Source organism: Lissotriton vulgaris, chromosome 2_1, assembly GCF_964263255.1.
Source record: "Lissotriton vulgaris chromosome 2_1, aLisVul1.2, whole genome shotgun sequence".
In the NCBI taxonomy this organism is placed as follows: Eukaryota; Metazoa; Chordata; class Amphibia; order Caudata; family Salamandridae; genus Lissotriton; species Lissotriton vulgaris.
In genome coordinates, this window is record NC_141687.1 from 1,962,258,765 (window position 1) to 1,962,279,433 (window position 20,669).

Consider the following 20,669-nt stretch of genomic DNA (forward strand, 5'->3'; position numbering starts at 1 on the left):
AAGCGTGGAAGGGTATACTCAGACATGAGTCCCTTGCTCATTGCACCATCAGGATTCAAGCAAACCGGGCCGAAGACGGCTGTAATGCCAGAAACCGGTCCCCGGGAGCTTGTTTCCTTCCCAGTGTAAGAATTGGCTTTTGTAGTTTGGTTTGCCCTGTTCCCATCATGCACTGGGACAGGAACAGACTAATTTGCATACAGCCAGGTTCTGAAACTGGGATGGTGCAGTGAGCTAAAAAACGGTGTTGGATCTAGCCCTGATCTCTTGACAGGGTGAGAGTTTTCTGCTTAATTCAGAGACTCTGTCCCTCACCACCCCTTGTTGTAAATATTAATTTAACATTAATCAAGTCTAACTATTAACAGGGGTGAGCTAAAATATTAATTCAAAGTATCAATAGTTAGAATGAAGGTTGGATTTATCATAACTATCACAGAAAAGAAGGTATAGAACTTGCTTTTCTGATGTACCTGAATCCAGTTCTGGAGGAGGCTATTTTGATTTGTTAAACTTTGACAGGCTGAGCCAAACTATTCTGCTGATTTGCAAAGTGGGCTGCAAGGAAACAAAGAGATGTCTGGTGGGAGGAGATTTGCAGCTGCAGTGCAAAAGGCAGAAAGGGGCTGGGTAGGCAAACTGGTCTTCAAAGGGAGAAAGACATTACGGACAGTAACCGACAGTAACCAGGCCCACTCCCAATTCTTGCACCTCCAGCCAGATGTAATATAATTAGCAAAGGGGCTGGAAGGGGAGTGTTAGGGAATGTTAGTCAGACCTGAAGTTTGGGTTAGCCAGCCCTGAACATCCAAGAGAGATTTTCTCCATTTTGGATTTTTGAGAACAGTGCTTTCTGGGACAAGAAAATGGCATACTACAGGGGAAGTGGTCATTACAGAGGGTGGCACCCTGCACCCCATTTGTCAGGGGTACCACCTGTAGTAAATGAGTTCCATTGGCCAAGTGAGTAAAGTATGAAGGGTTCTTTATTTAAGATAAAGTGTAGAACAAGAGCGGACCCTTCACTGCAGCAGCAACCAGTAAACTGTCACAGAGTGGAATACAGAACATACAAAGCACAGAATATAGAATACAGAATACCATACAAGTAAGTTCCATAAAGACTAGAAAGATAACTTATAATGTACTACACATCTTCTCTCCTTCTTTCCAAAACAAATACTAAATAAATTGAGAGAAAAAAAAAATTAGCAAATAAAATCCTTCAGGTTGGCAGGTGGTCGACGAGACCTTACAGAACGTGTATCCAGTACATCATTCAAAACAGGAGGAGTATTGCACAAAGGGGCAGGAGCATCCCTACCTCCCGAACTGCTGAGCTCAGTGTAGGGTAAGGACTCAACAGGGGTATGCTCGGCCAGCAAATACCCACTTCTAGAAGGAGCCAAAATGCTAGGAGAATCACAAGCATCACATGAAGGAGAGGAGAGAGCATTGCCTTGAAAAAATAGACTTCATTTTCTTATAAAAAGCTACGCTCCTAAAATTCCAGCACTCCCCATTATTTAGAATGACACAATGATTAAGTACTTTTTTCACCTTGAAAGGCCCCTTGAATTTTGACAAACCCCTTTGTACTCTCCCGGATTTAACTTTGACCAAGTCACTAATTGAAAAAGGAACAGGATCAGGTGCAATGATAGGGGAAATGACGTCACTTGGTTGAGTTTGGAGAGTGACAACATGTCTCATCCATGAAGGAAACAATTTCAAACCCGGATCACTCCCCCTCATTAATTGAAAAGGAGACTGGTGTCCATGGGCAGAAGGAGTTGTGCGATAAGCCCACAACATCTCACTGACGATACCTCCATTGCTGGAAGCCATCTGAATAATACCTTTCACAACCTTGTTAGCCTTTTCACACACTGTGTTGCCTTGTGGATTATATAAAGATGTACGGTGGTATGAATTGCCACAATCTTTTAAGAAAATCTGCATATCCCTAGAAGTGAGTCGAGTCCCATTATCAGTAATGATGACTGAAGGTAGTCCCTCATCTTTAAAAAGATTCCTTAAGAACCTGATGGTGTTTCCTGTAGTAATTTCGTTAGTGAAATGTACAACTAAACATTTCGAAAAAACGTCCACCACAACCATAGCAAACCTATCCCATCCTTGTCGCCAAAAGGATGTAGTAAATGAGTTCCATTGGCCAAGTGAGTAAAGTATGAAGGGTTCTTTATTTAAGATAAAGAGTAGAACAAGAGCGGACCCTTCACTACCGCAGCAACCAGTAAACTGTCACATAGTGGAATACAGAACATTGTCAGTATGTCAACATGACAGTATTGTCAACGCTCCGTCCATCACCCCCTTTGGTTTTTCTTTGTTCGCCCTAAGTTGGCAGGGTATACTCAGACGTGAGTCCCTTGCTCATTTTGCCACTGGATTCAAGCAAGCCCGGCTGAAAACGGCTGTAATGCAGGAAACCGGTCCTGGGAAGCTTGATTCCGGTCCAGGGAAGACATGGCTTGGCAGTTCGGGCTGGACTGTTCCCATGAGGCACAGGGTCAGACTGATATGCATATGGCCATGTCTGAACTGGGGTGGCGGAGTGAGCTAAAGAACGGTGATGGATTAAACCCAGATCAGTTGACTGGGGGTGAGTGTTTGTATTATCAACGCTCCGTCCATCACCCCCTTTGGTTTTTCTTTGTTCGCCCTAAGTTGGCAGGGTATGCTCAGACATGAGTCCCTTGCTCACTTTGCCACTGGATTCAAGCAAGTCCGGCTGAAGACAGCTGGAATGCCAGAAACCGGTCCTGGGAAGCTTGATTCCGGTCCAGGGAAGACATGGCTTGGCAGTTCGGGCTGGTCGGATCCCATGAGGCACAGGGTTAGACTGATTTGCATATGGCCATGTCTGAACTGGGGTGGCGGAGTGAGCTAAAGAACTGTGATGGATTAAACCCAGATCAGTTGACTGAGGGTGAGTGTTTGTATTGTCAGCGCTCCGTCCATCACCCCCTTTGGTTTTTCTTTGTTCGCCCTAAGTTGGCAGGGTATGCTCGGACGTGAGTCCCTTGCTCACTTTGCCACTGGATTCAAGCAAGCCCGGCTGAAGACGGCTGGAATGCCAGAAACCGGTCCTGGGAAGCTTGATTCCGGTCCAGGGAAGACATGGCTTGGCAGTTCGAGCTGGACTGTTCCCATGAGGCACAGGGTCAGACTGATTTGCATATGGTCATGTCTGAACTGGGGTGGCGGAGTGAGCTAAAGAACGGTGATGGATTAAACCCAGATCAGTTGACTGGGGGTGAGTGTTTGTATTGTCAACGCTCCGTCCATCACCCCCTTTGGTTTTTCTTTGTTCGCCCTAAGTTGGCAGGGTATGCTCGGACGTGAGTCCCTTGCTCACTTTGCCACTGGATTCAAGCAAGCCCAGCTGAAGACGGCTGGAATACCAGAAACCGGTCCTGGGAAGCTTGATTCCGGTCCAGGGAAGACATGGCTTGGCAGTTCGGGCTGGACTGTTCCCATGAGGCACAGGGTCAGACTGATTTGCATATGGCCATGTCTGAACTGTGGTGGCGGAGTGAGATAAAGAACGGTGATGGATTAAACCCATATCAGTTGACTGGGGGTGAGTGTGTGTATTGTCAACGCTCCATCCATCACCCCCTTTGGTTTTTCTTTATACAGAACATACAAAGCACAGAATATAGAATACAGAATACCATACAAGTAAGTTCCATAAGACTAGAAAGATAAGTACATACTACACCACCCTTCTGGCCAGCCCAGAAACCTGAATAAATATGGAAGAGCTACCCCGCCACTCAGATCCCCACCCAAAAACTAGAAGAAGAAGGACTGCACAGCTGAATCCCTGGCCTGCACCAAGAAGGACTGTACCTGCTGCACACTTTGGGCTTCACCAAAAGAAGGACTTTACCTTGGTCTGAAGGTTTAAGGAGTGGACTCCCTGAAAGCAACATGTTAAAAGAGTTGCACCTGCATCACCTCCACCAAGAAGAACCCAGCTCATTATCTTAACCTGGGCTTTGTAGGATTTTAGCAGGGTGCATTGTAGGTCTTTTAGTCCCAATTTCCTAAGGAGGAACTCAGAGCTTCAATAACCTTGGATTGGTGTTTTGGACACTTCAAGACCCCAAAGGCCAATCTGGAAAGAGATTCAGAAGTTTGAGAATTTTGGACAAAAGCTCTATAAGTTGACTGATTACTCTTCGAAAGTGAAGCCGGCGACGTCGAACCGTGACTGGGCCTGCAACCCAGGCTTGCCCTCTGGAGCTCTTTGCCATTGATGAACAAGAACCGAGACCTCCAAGAGTCACAGAGGCATTGTGTGAAAACCAAGCCACCATCTTCAAACTGCAACCCAGCATGATGAGGAGCCCCGCTCAACATCAGGAGAAAAAGTTCCAAAAGTGACTACATGAGAAGGTAAAACCTTGACAGAGGGGCCCTACCACTCATCATATCTGAACCGCACTCCATCGCGGTTGGCCTGAAACTTTGACTTTGTCCCGGTCAAGCAGGACCAGATGTCCCAAGCTTGCGCTTTTGACTTTTAGATATTAGAAAGCATTTAGGGCCAGATGTAGGTAATCTACATTTACCAATTCTAAAATACCGAATTTTACCAATTCTGTATTTTAGAATCGGTAAATGCTATGTAGGAAAGAATTCGGTAAATTTCACAGAATCAGTAAAATTCGGTAATTAACTATTCGGTATTAACCGATTTGGTAATTCCCATTCATTCCTTTGGGCCTGGAGGCTCATAGAAATTAATGAGAATTACTGATTCGGTAAATACCGAATCGGTAATAGGGGGAAGACTTACAAGGGTGGCAGGGTGTCACATTGACACCCTGTTGCACCCCTGAATAGTGCATAGGTGCACATGTGGCACACATACATGCCCTAAAGGCATGTATGTCTGCCACATGGCACTTTTGGAAAAGCACAAATTTGCTTTTTCAAAGGTTTTCGATATTTACCACCAACTTGTTGTTGGTGGTAAATACCGAATCCTTAAATGAAAAATGCACTCACTTGACTGCTCTCTACATTAAGGATGCAGTAATTTACAGAATTGGTATTTAAGAATTAGGTAATTTACCGATTCCTTAAATTACCGTTCGGTAAATTACCAAATCCTTAAACCTGCCTCCTACATCTCAAATGCCCAATACCAGTCAGTAACGGCCGAAATTCAGTAATTTCGACCATTACCGATAATATTGGGCTATCTACATCTGGCCCTTAATCTTTATTAATTTATATCTCTGTTCCCCTACAGTATATTTTAGTTGTATAGGTGACATTTTAATCATAAAAACATTTTGTAGTTTTATAAAATGATGTTACACGACTATCTCCCAAGTTAAGCCTTAACTGCTCATGAGGTTGCAGAGGGTTAAGCAAGGATTACTTTTTTGAGACTTGACTGGACGTCATGTGTTATTGTGGAGATATTACTAGCTATAGGTACCTACTTGCACCATCTAATAAACCGCCTCCCAACATTGAGCAGCTAAACAATGCCAAAGCTTCAATTGGAGCAAAGCAAACACCTACCACTAACATAACTTGTAACTATCCAAACTCTGTTAATGCTCTGTCCCTGGATGAGATGCCTGGTGGTCCTCTCAAAAGTTGTGCAAAAAAGACCAACACCTCTGTCACAGATGTGCCTCTGCAAATAGTACAAAAGGGCAACGTGGACTCGAAAACTATCACTGATTCCTCGTGTTTGCCACTGCCAGCCAAGAAATATAAGGGAACCAATATACCAATGTGGGGTAGAGGAAAAATAGTTTCGCACATTACCCAGCCTGAAACCCTCTGCAATTGTCAGTTCAATGCTTGAGTGATAACGGTTAATGAGGATTATTCCCTCAATTAGATAGGTCCAGCCCACCACTTACTTGTGACCAGTCACTCACCTTTTGAAGGACATTTCAGATCCTGCCTTACTGCCTCCCGCCTCATATCCTTCAGCTCTTGCTTCCACTCTCTCTCACTTGCTCATCATCTCTCCCTTTCTCTCATATCTTGCTCAGCTATTCCTTTTTGCACTTTTCCAGCTCTTTACTGACTCAGGCCAATTTTTACTTTTGCTCTTTTTGACTTTTTGCTTTAGCTCTTTCAGCTGATTTTATATTCTGATGTGACCCCTTTGTTTCACAAACATGTAAAGGATCCAGTGGGAGAGGCCCTAAGCCAAAACACGTACTACTCCATCCCTACATATGTATCTCACAAAAAGTGTGTCTGGTGGAACTAAAGATTGGGGTTGACTGTCCACAATCTTGTTGCAGTTTGGATGTTGAACAAAGTGTTACAACTATTATTCAGGAGAGAACCTCTTTCAGGACATGAACCCTCACTCACCCAGTGGAGACATGCTTCATCATTGGGTTCTTCCCTCACACCAAAGCCGCAAGGCCATTGGCGTGGGCTAGGATGAGGAGGAGCTGACGAGTTGTAGGAAACTCAAGAGAAAAGTTGAAGAGAGTGTGGGGCAGAGTGCAAAAAAGGAGTAGAAAATGAAGGCCAAACGACCTTCATTCTGCTGTCTCCTGTGACAGGGTTAAAAGGAGAGAGACCTAGGGGTTGTCAAGAAATATACCCCTGCAGTAGGTCAACATGTTTCTGCCCTTGAGTGACCTCACCAGGGGTTCTGGGGAATTCTTCAGGACCAAGTAGGTAGTCGCACTGCATAGAATCAAGAGAAAATATTTAAAAAAAACATATATATATACTGGCCACAAACTCAGTAGCCTGTCAGATACAGCAATGGTCCATGTTTGCTGTGGGTCTACCATCGATCTATTTGGTAACATAGAGAATCCAATTTCTAGCCATTAAGGTGACACCACTGTTGCACAGCTCAATAAGGTCTGTGTTCAGGATGTAGATGTACCAGCGAGAGTCTTATCCTGAAAGAGGTTCTCTCCTGCATTTTAGTTGGAACACTTTGTTTAACACCCAAACTACAACAATATTGTGGACAGTCACCCTCTATCTTTAGTTCCACCAAATGTTTCTCTCTGTTACAGCCAGTTTCTGCTTTTGCTTCAGCTCTTTTCAGCTGTTTTTCTCTTTTGCTCTTTCCTGCCCTTTTTGCTTGTTAAATATCCTCCTCTGTGCAATCTTAGTCTCCACATCTACCTGTGCCTTTTTTATGCCACTCCTGTTCCTTACCTGCTTCCTTTCTCCTGTGTGTACTTCCCACTCTGCCACGCAACCCTGCCCACTGCCCCTGCACTCCTTCACTCTCCCAGTGTCTACTAGGGCTCTGGGATAGGTGGGTGTCTTGATTCATGATGGGCAGGTTGGTGATGAGTCCGCTGGGATCTGGTTGGTGCACAAAGTTGCTGATGATGCTTAAGACAAAACTGAAGAACTGGTCTTAAGAAACAAGAACTCCTTGTGGGATGCCACCTGGTGGCCCATGCAACTGGGTCCCACACCAACATTCACCCATCATGGCAGAAATCTGGTGATCATCATGCACAAGCTGAACATGGTGGCACTGGTCAACAAGTTAGCTCTGCTTACTTCTGTTTTCTCCGAATGCCACAAGAATCTTCAACTGACTTCTACAGAACACCAGACAAACCGTCACACAAACACTTATCGCAAGCCGACTCAACTATGGCAACCAACTGTATGCCAGAATTTCCAAGCAGCTCATGAACAGACTTCAGACTATCCAGCAAGCCCCTGCAAGACCCATACATGCTGCTGCAATGCCCATATTCAACTTGGCAGTCGCTATGAGATATCAGTGAGCGAGTGCCCTAGGCCCAGCCCCCCACTTACCTGTGACTGGTCCTCTGACCAGTCAAAGGCCCTTTTGGACACAGCCTTGCTGCTTTAAGGCTCCCGCTTCATCTTCTTTGGCTCTCTCTCTCTCACGCTTTCATCTTCTCTTTCATATCTCTTGGTCATCGTTTCGCTTTTGCACATCTCAAGCTTTTTTCTGACTCATGTCAATTTTCAATAGATCTCTTGTTGGCTTGTACCACGTTTCTGCCTTTGTTTTGGGCTCTTTGCATCTCTTTGCAGCTCTCTTGCCTAGTTTCCTCCATTTCAGCCTTTTTTGTCTATTAGTTTAGCTCTTCTTTTTACCCCCCATTTTCTGCTCCTTTGCTTTAACTCTTTCAGCCATTTTTATCACTTGCTCACACCCTCTGTTTAATCTAGTTTTTGCTCTTGCTTTAGCTCTTTTCAGTCTTTTTACTGTTTACTCTTCCCTCCAGTTTCCAGTAGTTTTAAGTTGTTGGCTTCTCTCACCTCTTTTTGGTCCTTAGATTTCTCTAACACAACAGCAAAACAGCAACCCAGAACGCACACACTGCATGCTACTCAATACCCGCTCGCTCAGCAAACACGCAACTGAAATCTGGGAGTTGCTGTACAGTGATGCACCAGACCTCCTCTTACTCACAGAAACCAATCTCAACCCAACATCAGTACCCAATATTGCCACAGCAACCCCAGTAGACTCCAAGATTGCAAAACAGGACTGCCATCAGTAGACCAGTGGTGGGCTTGCGATCATCGATAAAGATACAGTCTTTATAGATGCGATCACCTATAAAGATGCTCAATAACTACAGAGAACACCACTCCACTGGAACTGCACTTCAAGCTTCAAATATCAAACAATGTCACCCTAAACAGAATCTACATCTACCAACCACTGGGACCATGAGCTACCTTCGCCAAATCATTACAGACTTCATGATCCACCTCATCATCGACTCCAAAGGTTCATTCTCCTAGGAGACCTCAACTTCCACCAGGAAGACAGAACCGACCCCTGCTCCACTACACTCCTAGAAAGCCTAAAAAACATACAACTAACCCACCTTGTCACAGAACCCACACACATCGCTGGACACAGACCTTATTTTCATCACCTCCAGTGACATCAAGTTCAGCTCAACCTCAACCCTCACATGGACCGGCCACTCCATAATCCACTTCCAAAGTAATAGACCACAAACCAACGCAAGCACCTATGTCAGCCTACCCAGCTGCAGCTGGACCAAAATCCTAAAATCAGAAGAGATCAACACCCTCCACGTAGACCTACTCAACCTTGTGGACATTATCAACAAGGACAGCAACAGCTGAATCATGAACTGCGCAGATTCCCTCACACCGATCAAACTCAACAAACAGAAGATTCAACAAGAAAGCCTGTTGGTACACACAGGATTTCTGGGATACCAAAAGACACTGCAAACAGCTAGAGAGAAAGTGGAGAGCTAGCCACAACGACATAGACAGAACCACCTTCAAAGTAGAGAATACCACCAGCAACTAGGAAGAGCCAAGAGAAGAGTGTATTTAATGTATTGAAGAAAGCTCCAACAGCAGCAAAGAAATCTTCTCAATCATCAAAGAGTTCCCCATGGCTTCTGTATACAGCATCACACCCTCTCAAGCACTCTACAAAGGCATATCCAACTTCTTACACAACAAATCCATGAGCATCTACACCAAATTTGCGCACCAACCAGATCCCAGAGGACTCATCATCAACCTGCATCTCAGCAATCAAGACAATTACCTGATCAGATGAAAGACACTCACCAGTGAAAAAGCAGCCACAATCCTGCAGACCATCTACTCTGGTGCCCCATCAGACCCTTGTCCCCACAACATCTATAACCTTAGTGTATCACCAATCCGCACAGCACTCACCCACAAATCACACACCTCCATCACCCCTGTTACATTGCCAGAAGCCTGGAAGCACACAGTAGTCAATGTCGAACTCAAGAAACCTTAAGTTTACCCAAGCCAGCTGTAAAACTTCCGGCCTATCTTCATGCTTCCCTACCAGCAAAAGAAATTGAAAAGGCCTTCAGCAAACAGCTCACGAGTAAGTTTGGACAGTGAACTCTGCTCTGCTCACAGAGTTTGCAGATTCTTCCATATTCTACGTTACGCGGAGTTCCGAAAAACTCCGCTTCACTTAGCAGAGCAGAGTTATTTTCCTTGCTCGCGTTCGCCAATGACCAGTTGATGTGCGTGAGTGAGGAAAATCCACCTCCTGGCGACATTTGTCCTCGTTCGCGATCATCAACATAAAGTTGGTGAGCGCGCGCGACCGCGAAAAATCAACCTACCGGCGAGATTTCTCAATGCAGGTGATCAGGTTTCTCTTTGGGAGTGGTAGCGTATGCTCGCAACAGCTCGTGTTGAGAAAGCTGCAGCTCGAGTAAATATATACTTGAGCAGCATTTATCTAATACCCTCCACAGCTTGTGGAGCTCCGCGTTGCGTGGTGGAGTTTTTTTGCATAGCGGAACTCTGCAAACTCTGCCCAGGCTTTCGCATGAGCCACTTCGAGCTCCACCACATACTGGACACCCAACAATCAGGCTTCAGAAACAACCACATCACAGAAACAACACTCATCTCAGCCACCAATGATATAAGGACCATCCTTGACCAAGGAGAAATAGCCGCCCTCATCCTTTTTGACCTCTTAATTGCACCATTTGACACTGTCTCCCACACATTCATCAGAAGGTTCCATGAGAGCAGAATCTAAGGACCAGCACTCAAAGGGGTGGGCTCATAATTCTAGGGCCTGATTCACAAAGCTAAACTTAGATTTTTGGTCTAAACTAAGACTAAACTTCTAAGTGTATGACTTTGGGAATTCATAAAGGTCATTTATGTGTACTCTCTTTATGTCCTCACTCGTACAACTAAGTTTACCTTTGTGAATCAGGCCTCTAGTGTCTGATACTTTCCCGAGTGGTGTAATCTGGACAAAATTATTCACCCCCTAGTTTCAACTTCTCTAGCAAGGGATTCCTTGTGGCAAGTGTTAGCCCATTTATGTGTACAGAGATCTCTGACACAAAAGATGAGTCCTGTACATCTGTAAATCCCACTCAAGGGGTAGGAAAGTGGGCATGCTGCTGTGTGGTTTGCATTGGAACCACACAAATTGACATTTGTTGGCATACACAAATTCCTCTTTTTCCATTTTCCAGACAGGAGAGTCTTGGATTTAAATGCCATTCAAGGGAGTTTTCAGTTTGGGAATGGGTATGACTAACTCCCACATTTGGTGAGTATGTTGAGAAAGGCATTTCTCCTCAGGGAAATATGTGTTTACACAGGAAATCCTACACCTCCTGTGCAGAGTTCTCTGCTATGATAACTCTGCACAGCAGATCCTGCTGGGAAGGTTACACTGACTTCCCAGAGGTACCCCTGGAAACCTACACCTGAAGTAGCTTTCCAGGCGCCATACTATAGGATAAGTACGTGTAGGCAGAGGAAAAGATTTCTACTAATACTTTTCCTACTTTGTGAAGAATTGGGTTCAATATATTTCATATCCCAAGAATCTGCTGCACTGCTGAATAACCATGTAAATCATGTTGGCCTTTACATCTGCTTCTTCTTCCACTTTCACAGCCAAAATTAATCTATTGGTTATTCAATTTGCAATTCCACATTTTGTGTTCTCACTCAAACTCTCCCTCAGCAGTAGGAAAAAAATATGAGGAGTTTCAGAGTTTTTAAAAAAGCTGTGAGGAGTGACAGAAGCTGAACACTCACTAGTACTGGTTTCTGGATTATAGTAGGAGCATGTTTTGTACCTCAGGACACTCCACTTCATTTATTTTGCAGAAAAAGGTTAACAAAGATGACTGAATTATGTAAAGTCAGCATAAACAAAACATTTAGTAAAACTATTTGTTTGACATTTCTGCTAGGACATTTAACCAGCATTGCCCATGAATATTTGTAACTGTAAAATACAATTAGATGGTAATAAATGCAGCACTTCTGGTTGAAAATATTTCAAAATGTGTTAGGTGGCACACTACACCTGAAGAAGAACTCTAACAGAGGGAAAGGAAGAAAAACTCATCATAAGAGCAATTCCAAACTGTACCAGCAACAACATTTGTTGCTGAGGATATACTGAACTCACGTGTTGTTGTTTGAATCTGCCATCCAATTTTGATAAAGTTCAGAAGCAAGTGTCCAACACTCTGGAATTCCAGAAGAACAAGCTGTGCTGATTGCGTTTACTTCATTGTACCTAAACGAGAAGAGAATGCAAGTACATTTATATAGTGAGGATGTTTTCAAAAGACATATGCTCTATTGTTCTTCAGATGCAATTTATTAGAGCTCCTTTGAGAGAAATGGTTAATAGTTGAGTAATATTCATGAGGGCACTCCGAGGTAGGTAATAACCGGGGAGGAGATCCCTCTGCCTCGGACAAAATTACTCTTGTCAATCAGATCTTTGAATTTTGAGGTGAAATTTGCAAAAATGGTTGTTAGATAAAGTGTTCTTTTCATGGGATTACTTTAGTGAAAGGTTACAAGAAGCATACTTGTTGGATTTCTTTTGTGAAACGACTATGTCATTTTTGTCACTTTAAAGTGCATTGTATTGAATACCTGTTTTTGAAGGTTACCAAAATATTTAAATGAAAAGGGAGAAAACAGATTTTAGTTACAATATAAATCATTTTCTAGTGGTGTGATAATAATTTTATGAAGTGTGATGAATTATAAAGGGGTTAAAGCCTGAAAAAAATGATAATTCTCTGCTGAGATTTGATGAACCATGCTTTAGAGAAAATTGTTTTATATCATGATTTATTCACAGAAGTTATGGAAGGTGTTCCCGAATTTACGAGAAAACATTTTCTATACATTCACAAATTTGTTTGCCAGCCATGTGAGGAAAAAACCTGATATTGCTGAGTAAAACATGACAGCATCAGTCTGTCAGTTGGTCCGCCAGTATTCCACTGCATCTTCAGCCAAGTGTTGTAGTGAACAACTAGAACAATTAAATTTTGTATTAAAGACAAATGTCAGACACTCGTGAAGGCCATGTTTCTTGAATCAGAGCTGTAGAAATGAAAGCATTTCCCGTGAAGTAGACTGCAGTAAATGGACCAAATTTCGGGGTTAATTGCGTTAGTGTCCTAGAAAGCTATGAATAGAAACACATTTTCAATGTGTTTTAAATACCTTCCTCATCCATGTCAAAAAGTTTGGCATACTGAGCGAAGTTTGTACTTCCAACTTCAGCAGCTGTCTGTTGACCCCAAATGATCTAGTGTAGTTTCACCACAGAGTTTAGGAAGATCTTGAGTGCTGACATTCACATTCCGTGTCAAGGTGAGCCATTCTGGAAAGACGCTTTGTTGGAATGGCAGCTGTCGAACTTACGGCATATCCTGTGGAGCAGGGTGAAGTTAATGAGCCTTAAGGTGTTAATGCAGATACAAAACTAAATGGTTAAGCAATGTGAGAGGGGACGCGGGTTTTTAGTCATTAGATTCATAATATTCTTTTAATGAGGCTAAAAATAGTAAAATAGATAAACTCCTACCTAGGCCCAGCATCTCCTTTCCACATCTGTTTACTCTGTCTGCCCTTCTGGTTCGTCAATTAATACTTTCATAATTTTAAAACAGTTGAATTGTGGTAGCCCTCAAAGGTTTTGTCAAGCCTTCCATTTTACTGTATGTGTAATAAAATGTATTGCATTTTATCGTATGTTAGTAGGTTTTATTAGAAGTGTAGGAAACAATTTACCTACAACTATTATATTTAAAATGTATAGATGTGTGCTCACATGTGTAGTGAGGCCCTCCGTAGAATTCCATTTCTCTGTTTTCTTTTTCTCACTTCGTGTCACCAGTTGCACCTCCCTGTATGAATGTGCACTGGCCTCAAAATAATTTTGTTTAGTGAGTTAAATAAAAGCAACATATAATGCAAATTTAAAAATACGTATGTGTTATCTATAGACATGGCTTTCCATGTACATTATAAACTATTACATTCAAAGATATTATTTTAAAATAAGTAACGTTGCAAATTATACAAAATAAATTAGGGTACTGTTTTAAATGCAGTGAAAACTGCCATAGGCTAAAGACTTTTCACAAATTGGCGAAGCTTTACATATACAATAATAATGCATGGAAAAGAATGTTTTTGGAGACTCATTTACTTCAGTATTTAGCTCTTACTTTGGTTTAAAAACATCTCTTAATATAATGATTTTCAAATCCCTATCAAAATATTATTTGGTGCACACTAGATAATAAGATTATGACCACTATAAAATATATTAAAAAGTGGAAGAAAATGTTTTTCTATTTAATTGAATATAGTTTTTAGGTACCACTCAATGAGGAACGGGAAGGCTAGTGCTATGACTCTCTGATAGCATTGTGCTGTTTGTTGATAATGCCCATGTTTAAGTCACAATGATCAAAAATCTTTTGGAGAGTCATTTACACTAGAGTGATCAGGCTTGAGCTACAGGTGACAAGTATTCTTTGTAAGATGTGGAACTTTTTCAGCTAAGTGGAGGACATCTCCAGTTTTCAACTCTGGAAGAAAGCCATATTGATAATATTGTATTTACAAGATGGTGTGCGACCTGCAGTCTGTGAGAACTATGTTTTAATTGTGCATTATTGCCTGCACCTCCCTTGGCAGAGAGGAGAAAAATTGCTCCTGTCCAGCACTGCAGCAATTCAGCTGTGGCCCTCTTTTATCTTTAGCTAGGTATCTCTGTCCTAGTGTCCTGGCACCTCCTCTTACTTCACTAAGAGTGACAATCCCATGCTTGAGTGTTTGCAGAAACATGATTGTAATGCATTAATGGTTATAAGTGGAGCCACAATGAATTGGCTAAGGTAGGCACGTAGTTCTTGCTCTGTAGATGTTGCTTTGAAAGGTGTTATACCCCATGCAATGTCCCAATCCACAATATCATAGTGAGTGTAGAAAAGTAGCTCGGTGGAAATTGTATTATCGCTGATACTTTTAATGTTGTCCTTGAAAGAATTCATCAAAGTCTAGCCAATTGTTGAGAAGGCTCTAGAGTAGTTTATGCTCCTAGACTGATCATGCACTTCAAATCTTAAAAACCCTTTTGGGCATAGTTTGCGGTTTGGGTAATTCAATGAAAGTCTTTTTGTAGGCCCAGGAGGGAATATTATACGCTGTGCATTTGAATGGGAGTAAGGTTTTGATCCAATTTGTCTAGAGGGATTTGCTCTGGTATCTCTTTAGAGGCAACACATGTTTGCAATTCAATCGTTTGGCTGTTTCAAAAATGATTTGTTTACCACATTTGAATGCCGCCATCGTGTCATTTTTGCTTATAAATATGTATCTGGTGTGGATGAGCACCTAAAGTCTGTAGTCATGTGAGCTGGCGTGCTTTGAGGACATTCCTACAGATGCCTTTGGTTTCTGCTGGATCCGAGGAGATCTCACCTGGGCTGCTTGTTTCAATGTGGAGGAGCCGGTTTCAGTCCGAAAATTGATGATGCATGACCACTTCATGAAGAATAATGTGTGTAGAATTTTCAAACTTTGGCATCTATATGTGCTTCAGGTTAGGATGTGGCCACCCAAGTACCTAGTTACTCAATTAGTGTAAAAAGGGCCAAATGTTAGACGTCTTCAATGTTTCATTTGTCGAAGGAGTGTGAGGTGTCACCAGGCACAAATTAAAGCTATAAATGAAGGGTTGCTCCAAAATGGACGGATGTGATGTACTATATTGCGAATGTCCAATAAGAAGAAGGAACATTGCATAATTAATTTGTATACAGGATCCCAGACTTAACACAGTGATGGCTACACTATTTGTCTTGATATTTTATAAGATATTGTGATTAGTTGGGAGCTTATCTAAAATGATTGCTGTGATAAAATGGTCAGAGATTCACTTGTGTGGATTTGCTGTACTTTTGGTAATGTAACTTGGATTAAGCCACACAATATTATGCTGCTGAATCACGATTTTATTCTAGTTCATGGCTTTTTCCAAGATATATGTGTATCAACCATTCGAAAACTAGAGTGGAGTTTAACAGACACAAGGAAAGGGTAATAACAAACCATTTATAATTGAGGCAATGCTCATGGTTTCACAGGCAGCTGCTTTACAGATTTTTCACACTGTTTGGTGAATGTATCTTGTCTAGCCGCCAACTACATGTATTCTTTGCTCTGTGTGGGGTGGTTTGCCCATTGTTCATGCTGATGCACTGCTGTTCAGATCGTTTGTGCTCTCATGAGCTGGTAGTGCATCTGGATATTTTGGTGTCTGTCCCTCTTTCCTGTGTGTATGTATGTTTAGTGGCTTTTGGTGTCTCGTTTTACTTTGTGCCCAAATTACCCTGGTAATGTACCAGGGTCCTGCTAAGTGTAGATAATTTCCCATCAGACTGGTAATAAACAGTAATGGGGTAGTAGAAGTGAAAGTAGGTACAATCGCTGTTAAGATGATTAATTGTTTCTGTTATAATGACCCAAATGCAGGTTCCGACTACAGAAAATAGTACATTTCTGCACCTATGAATTGAATCTCCTCTAAATAACAGGGCTGATTGGGTTAAGGAGTTAAAGATATTTCTACACGGTGAAAGTCCCAGGGAGAGATGTGTGGCTGTGGAAGATAGTGCACAGAACTGAAGAATTATTTTAGTCCCCTCTCTATTCATTGAGTGAGTCACTATATATTCAATGTCAATGTCAAAAAGTCTTTATTTCACTATATATTCATAGCCTGTGCTTGTCAATGATGGTCTAAAATTGAAACTAATCCAAAATGCTCACGATTTTGTGCAACCTTTGTTGATGTTATTCATTGTGGATATTTACCATAGGGCTTCAAGTACTGAAAGCACAACATTCCAAGACTGAAAGTCATTTTTGATTTACTGTTTGCAAAACACAGTCTTCCGTTTTGTTTTTTTTCTTCACACAGATTCTTCGAATATTATCAATATTATTATTACTAATAATATTTTTATTATTATATTTGTTTATTAGATTACTTATCAGTTTTACTACTCCGAGAGCTTTCTACATAAAGGGTGTGAGAAAATCCCTATTTTTGTGTTATTATACCCATTTTTTGCTGACTGATATTGCTGGTTTTTACAGTGTATTTGATCTATCTGCCCCCTAAAACATAGTAAAATTGGGTTAATCTGTAATTGGCATATTTAACAGTCCAGTAAGGGCAAAGTATATGTCTGCCTGATCTCTAGTAATGTAATTAGCATTACCCTGTCAGGCAGTGGCCCTCATCGGTACTTCCCCTTAATGAGGAGTGAAAACTGCCCCAAAGCAGAAAAAATTGTTTAGGACTTTTTAAAGAAAAACCAGGAGGTGAAGTATGTGATTCCTGTCTGCTCAGGGAGGGCAGCTGGGGAGGGTCCAGGAACTACATTAAATTGAAAGTAGTCAGGGTGAAGCCTGCCCATCTATAGTTAAGGTAGAGGTAGACCTGTAGAGGAGAAACGTTTGTTTCCCTGGCCAATTTTAGCCAGCTTGGTGGAAATATGGTTCGGGACCAGCTTGGTGGTGTAGAGGAGGAGTGGACTGCTCATTTCTCTAAGCATACCCCTGTTTGGGACTCCAGAAAACTCGAAGGAGGGAAGGTTGCTTCCATGGTGGATTTTGAAGTAAAATGGTGCACTTTGGGATCAATCTAGCAATCACGATTTATAAAGCGTGACAAATCAACTGTGAGGGTCCTAAGGCGATAGTTTGCAATAAGCATGATCTGCAAAGCGGAAAGGTTTACCCATGTGAACTTTTCATATTCTTTAGGGAGTGAACAGGAGATACCCCCACCCACTGGCTAGTGAATCGCACAAAAGTGGCTCCTCACTTGCAGCTCATCAGAACATATCTGGACCTTAGAAAGAACAGAAGAGGACATAACCTGTCGCCTGTGAGCTTTGCGGAGACCTGTGGAGTTGGACCTGATCCTACCTGTACCTAAGACTAAGAAGTGAACTCCACGGGTCAGTTGGCTCACTACCTGTATTACCACAGGGACACAACAAACTGCAGGAGACCTTTTTCTTGGAGTGTCAGCTGACAAGTAGTAATGGGACCCCAAATGCAACATGCTGGAGGCCTCTAGTGGAGTGAGGTCCAGTCCCTAATTGTGTTTCTGAGGTCGTGGGACACACCAAAAGCGGCTGCAAACAATCCCAAAGATTGAGACTTAAAAATCATTTGGTCTTCTAGCATCTCTGTGGTGTCAATAGTACTTTGCTGCAAAGGTGTCTGACTCTGAAGATAATTTATTGAAACCAACTCAAGGCTTGCCTAACTGAAGCATTCTTTGTTCCATCAAAAAGTCTAACCCCAAAGGTAGAATTCTTGACTGGACAAAGGCGGAAAAAGTATCTGACTGAAGAGAATTCTATAGCTGGCATAATTCACATTTTTCGGCTTGGTGTTTTTCCCTCCAAAAACAGAGGCTTCAGCAGAACCTTGTTTAGCAGCTGTTGAACACGTCACCAGATACAATGCCAGAATTGCTTAGCTTCAGCATTTTGTCTTCCATTTCTGAAGGTAAAATATTTGACCCAGACAATACACTTGAGGTATCTCATCTCTGGTAATGGAGCTTTCCATCTTCATCTTCATTGTACTCTTGTTTGAGGAACTCTGTGGTTGTAGAGGGCAGCACATTTCCCATATACAATGTACTGTTCTATTAGGATCTCTGTTTTTACTACAGTGCAACTGCAGCTTTCCACCAAGCACAAGGCTTTAAAGTAACAGGAGAGTATATGCAAATTTCTAGGTTAAAGCCACTACCCCACCTCTGTGACTGACATTTCAAACAATTGTATCTGGCTTCAGAGGGACCTCTAGTAAAGACTTGATTAACTGCAGCAGCTTTGCAGCCCTTGCACTTCTTTCCTATCCACTGGTGCTGCAGTTGAAAGTATTCATTATGGCAAAAATTCCAGGATATCATTTATGTATGGAGAATTGTACAGTTGCCATGGAGTGCATCACAATTACTCCACAGGAATGCATCACAATTCCTAGAAATAAAGAAAATATTTAGCAGTTGAAGTCAACCCATGGCAAATGTGATCTTGCTGAAATTAATATGCTTGTTTAATGCACTTGTTTAAGAGAAAAACATGGATCTGGGGGCACTGTTGTTTGCCTTTTGCATAACTATTTCATGTACACCTAGAAAGAGCTATGATGTTATTGGACTCTTCTGTGAGGCCCGCTGTTGGTGGTACGACAAATTGCAGCTTCCTAACTCCATTGCACACTTATGTGAGGGCCTCTGTTTGACGTACAGTGAAATTTCTGCTTTCAAGCGGTCTAGTATTCTACTCTCAGAACAACTGTTAGCAGTACAGCGCAACAAGCTTTCCATCTCCATTGTACTCTCCTGTGAGGACATATGTAAGCTGCATAGTGACATGTCACCATTCCAACACTGTACGAGGCTGTGGAAAAACTTGGACCTAGATACAGGGCTGTGCTGCATGCATTTTATCAAGATGTCAACTTTGTCAGTATGTATTCATGCCTTTGTTTTGTATAGTACAAGTATGGTTTCATATTTACACAAAATAAATATTGAGATTGCATAACTCACTTTTTCGATGCCTACGTATGAATATGAATAGTGCAAAACAGCCAGATGTATTTTTGTTTTGGTCTAGTACTGCTGATCCTGTGCATAGATATTGATTACCAATAACAGAATGCAAGGAAAAGTTTAACAGGTTGATCCATTTAGGGGCCGATTCCGATTCGAGAAAAAGCACTCCGAATAGCCGTACAGAGTGTTTTTCCCGTACGAATCGTACCCTGCAACGTCCCCTTACGTATGACGTAGTACGATTCTCACCCAATGCAGCTCCCCATACGAATCGTACCAGGAACCGTATGCCTCAAATTCCTGTACGAACCGCCGCCGGAAAACGCAGCAAGCGACATTTGTACGGTTCGAAGCAGGTTTTCCCGACCCAGCAAGTACGATCCGTTCCTTCTGACCCTCCATACAACTCTTTTCCTACGGGAGCTGAAAACTGTCGGAAAAGCAGAGTATGCCTCGAAACAGGTACGGCCCGCCCCCCCGGGTCCAGTACAGTGCGTACACCCCATGATCGCAGGGGTACGGTGCATATCCCTGCGATCATGGGGTGTACTTACCATATCCCATGATCGCAGGGTGTACGGTGCGTACCCCATGATCGCAGGGTGTATGGTGCGTACCCCATGATCGCAAGGTGTACGGTGCGTACACCCTGCGATCATGGGGTGTACGCACTGTACGGTGTGTTTTTAAATGTGTGACCCTCCATATGAATCGCACTTACCTGACGTGTACCATACGAATCGCGTGTCCAATCCACGGTCCGGATCGTACTCGTCGGGTCGTACAGCATGTGTACGAATCGTACGGTCCACTGTGAGTGTACGAGTCGCACGGAATCTCCGGTGCAATTCGTGTGGGTCACGATGATTCAGATGGAAATTGTCCGTACGAATCATACTACGTGATTCGGACAGACGTGTACGATTCATACGGAGAGGGCTCCGGATACGATTTGGACGAAAGTTTTTTTTCCCTTATCGGAATCGACCCCTTAGTGTTGTGATCCTCCGAATTTTATGCCCTGTCCAGCTTTCTGCATTCATGTTTTTAAGAAGCACTCAGGCAATTCTCATTTGAGGACATATGTGGGCTGGTTAGGGAAACTTTAGGATTCCTGGTCATAGCTTGTTTGCTATTAGCAACCTCAAGGTGCTCCGGGTAGAAGGAGAAGCATCCTTTTACATGTTGGATTGTG

At 42.5% G+C, this 20,669-nt stretch overlaps 1 protein-coding gene across 1 annotated transcript in view; it reads right to left on the bottom strand.

Moving 5' to 3' along the window:
- Positions 1-20,669, bottom strand: part of LOC147733565 (aminopeptidase N-like) — a 268,819-nt gene that overhangs the window by 73,827 nt on the left and 174,323 nt on the right. The window contains exon 16 of the mRNA XM_086958151.1: positions 11,972-12,082. Within this exon, the coding sequence (XP_086814277.1) occupies positions 11,972-12,082 (111 nt within the window). The remainder of the gene's footprint in view (positions 1-11,971; positions 12,083-20,669) is intronic.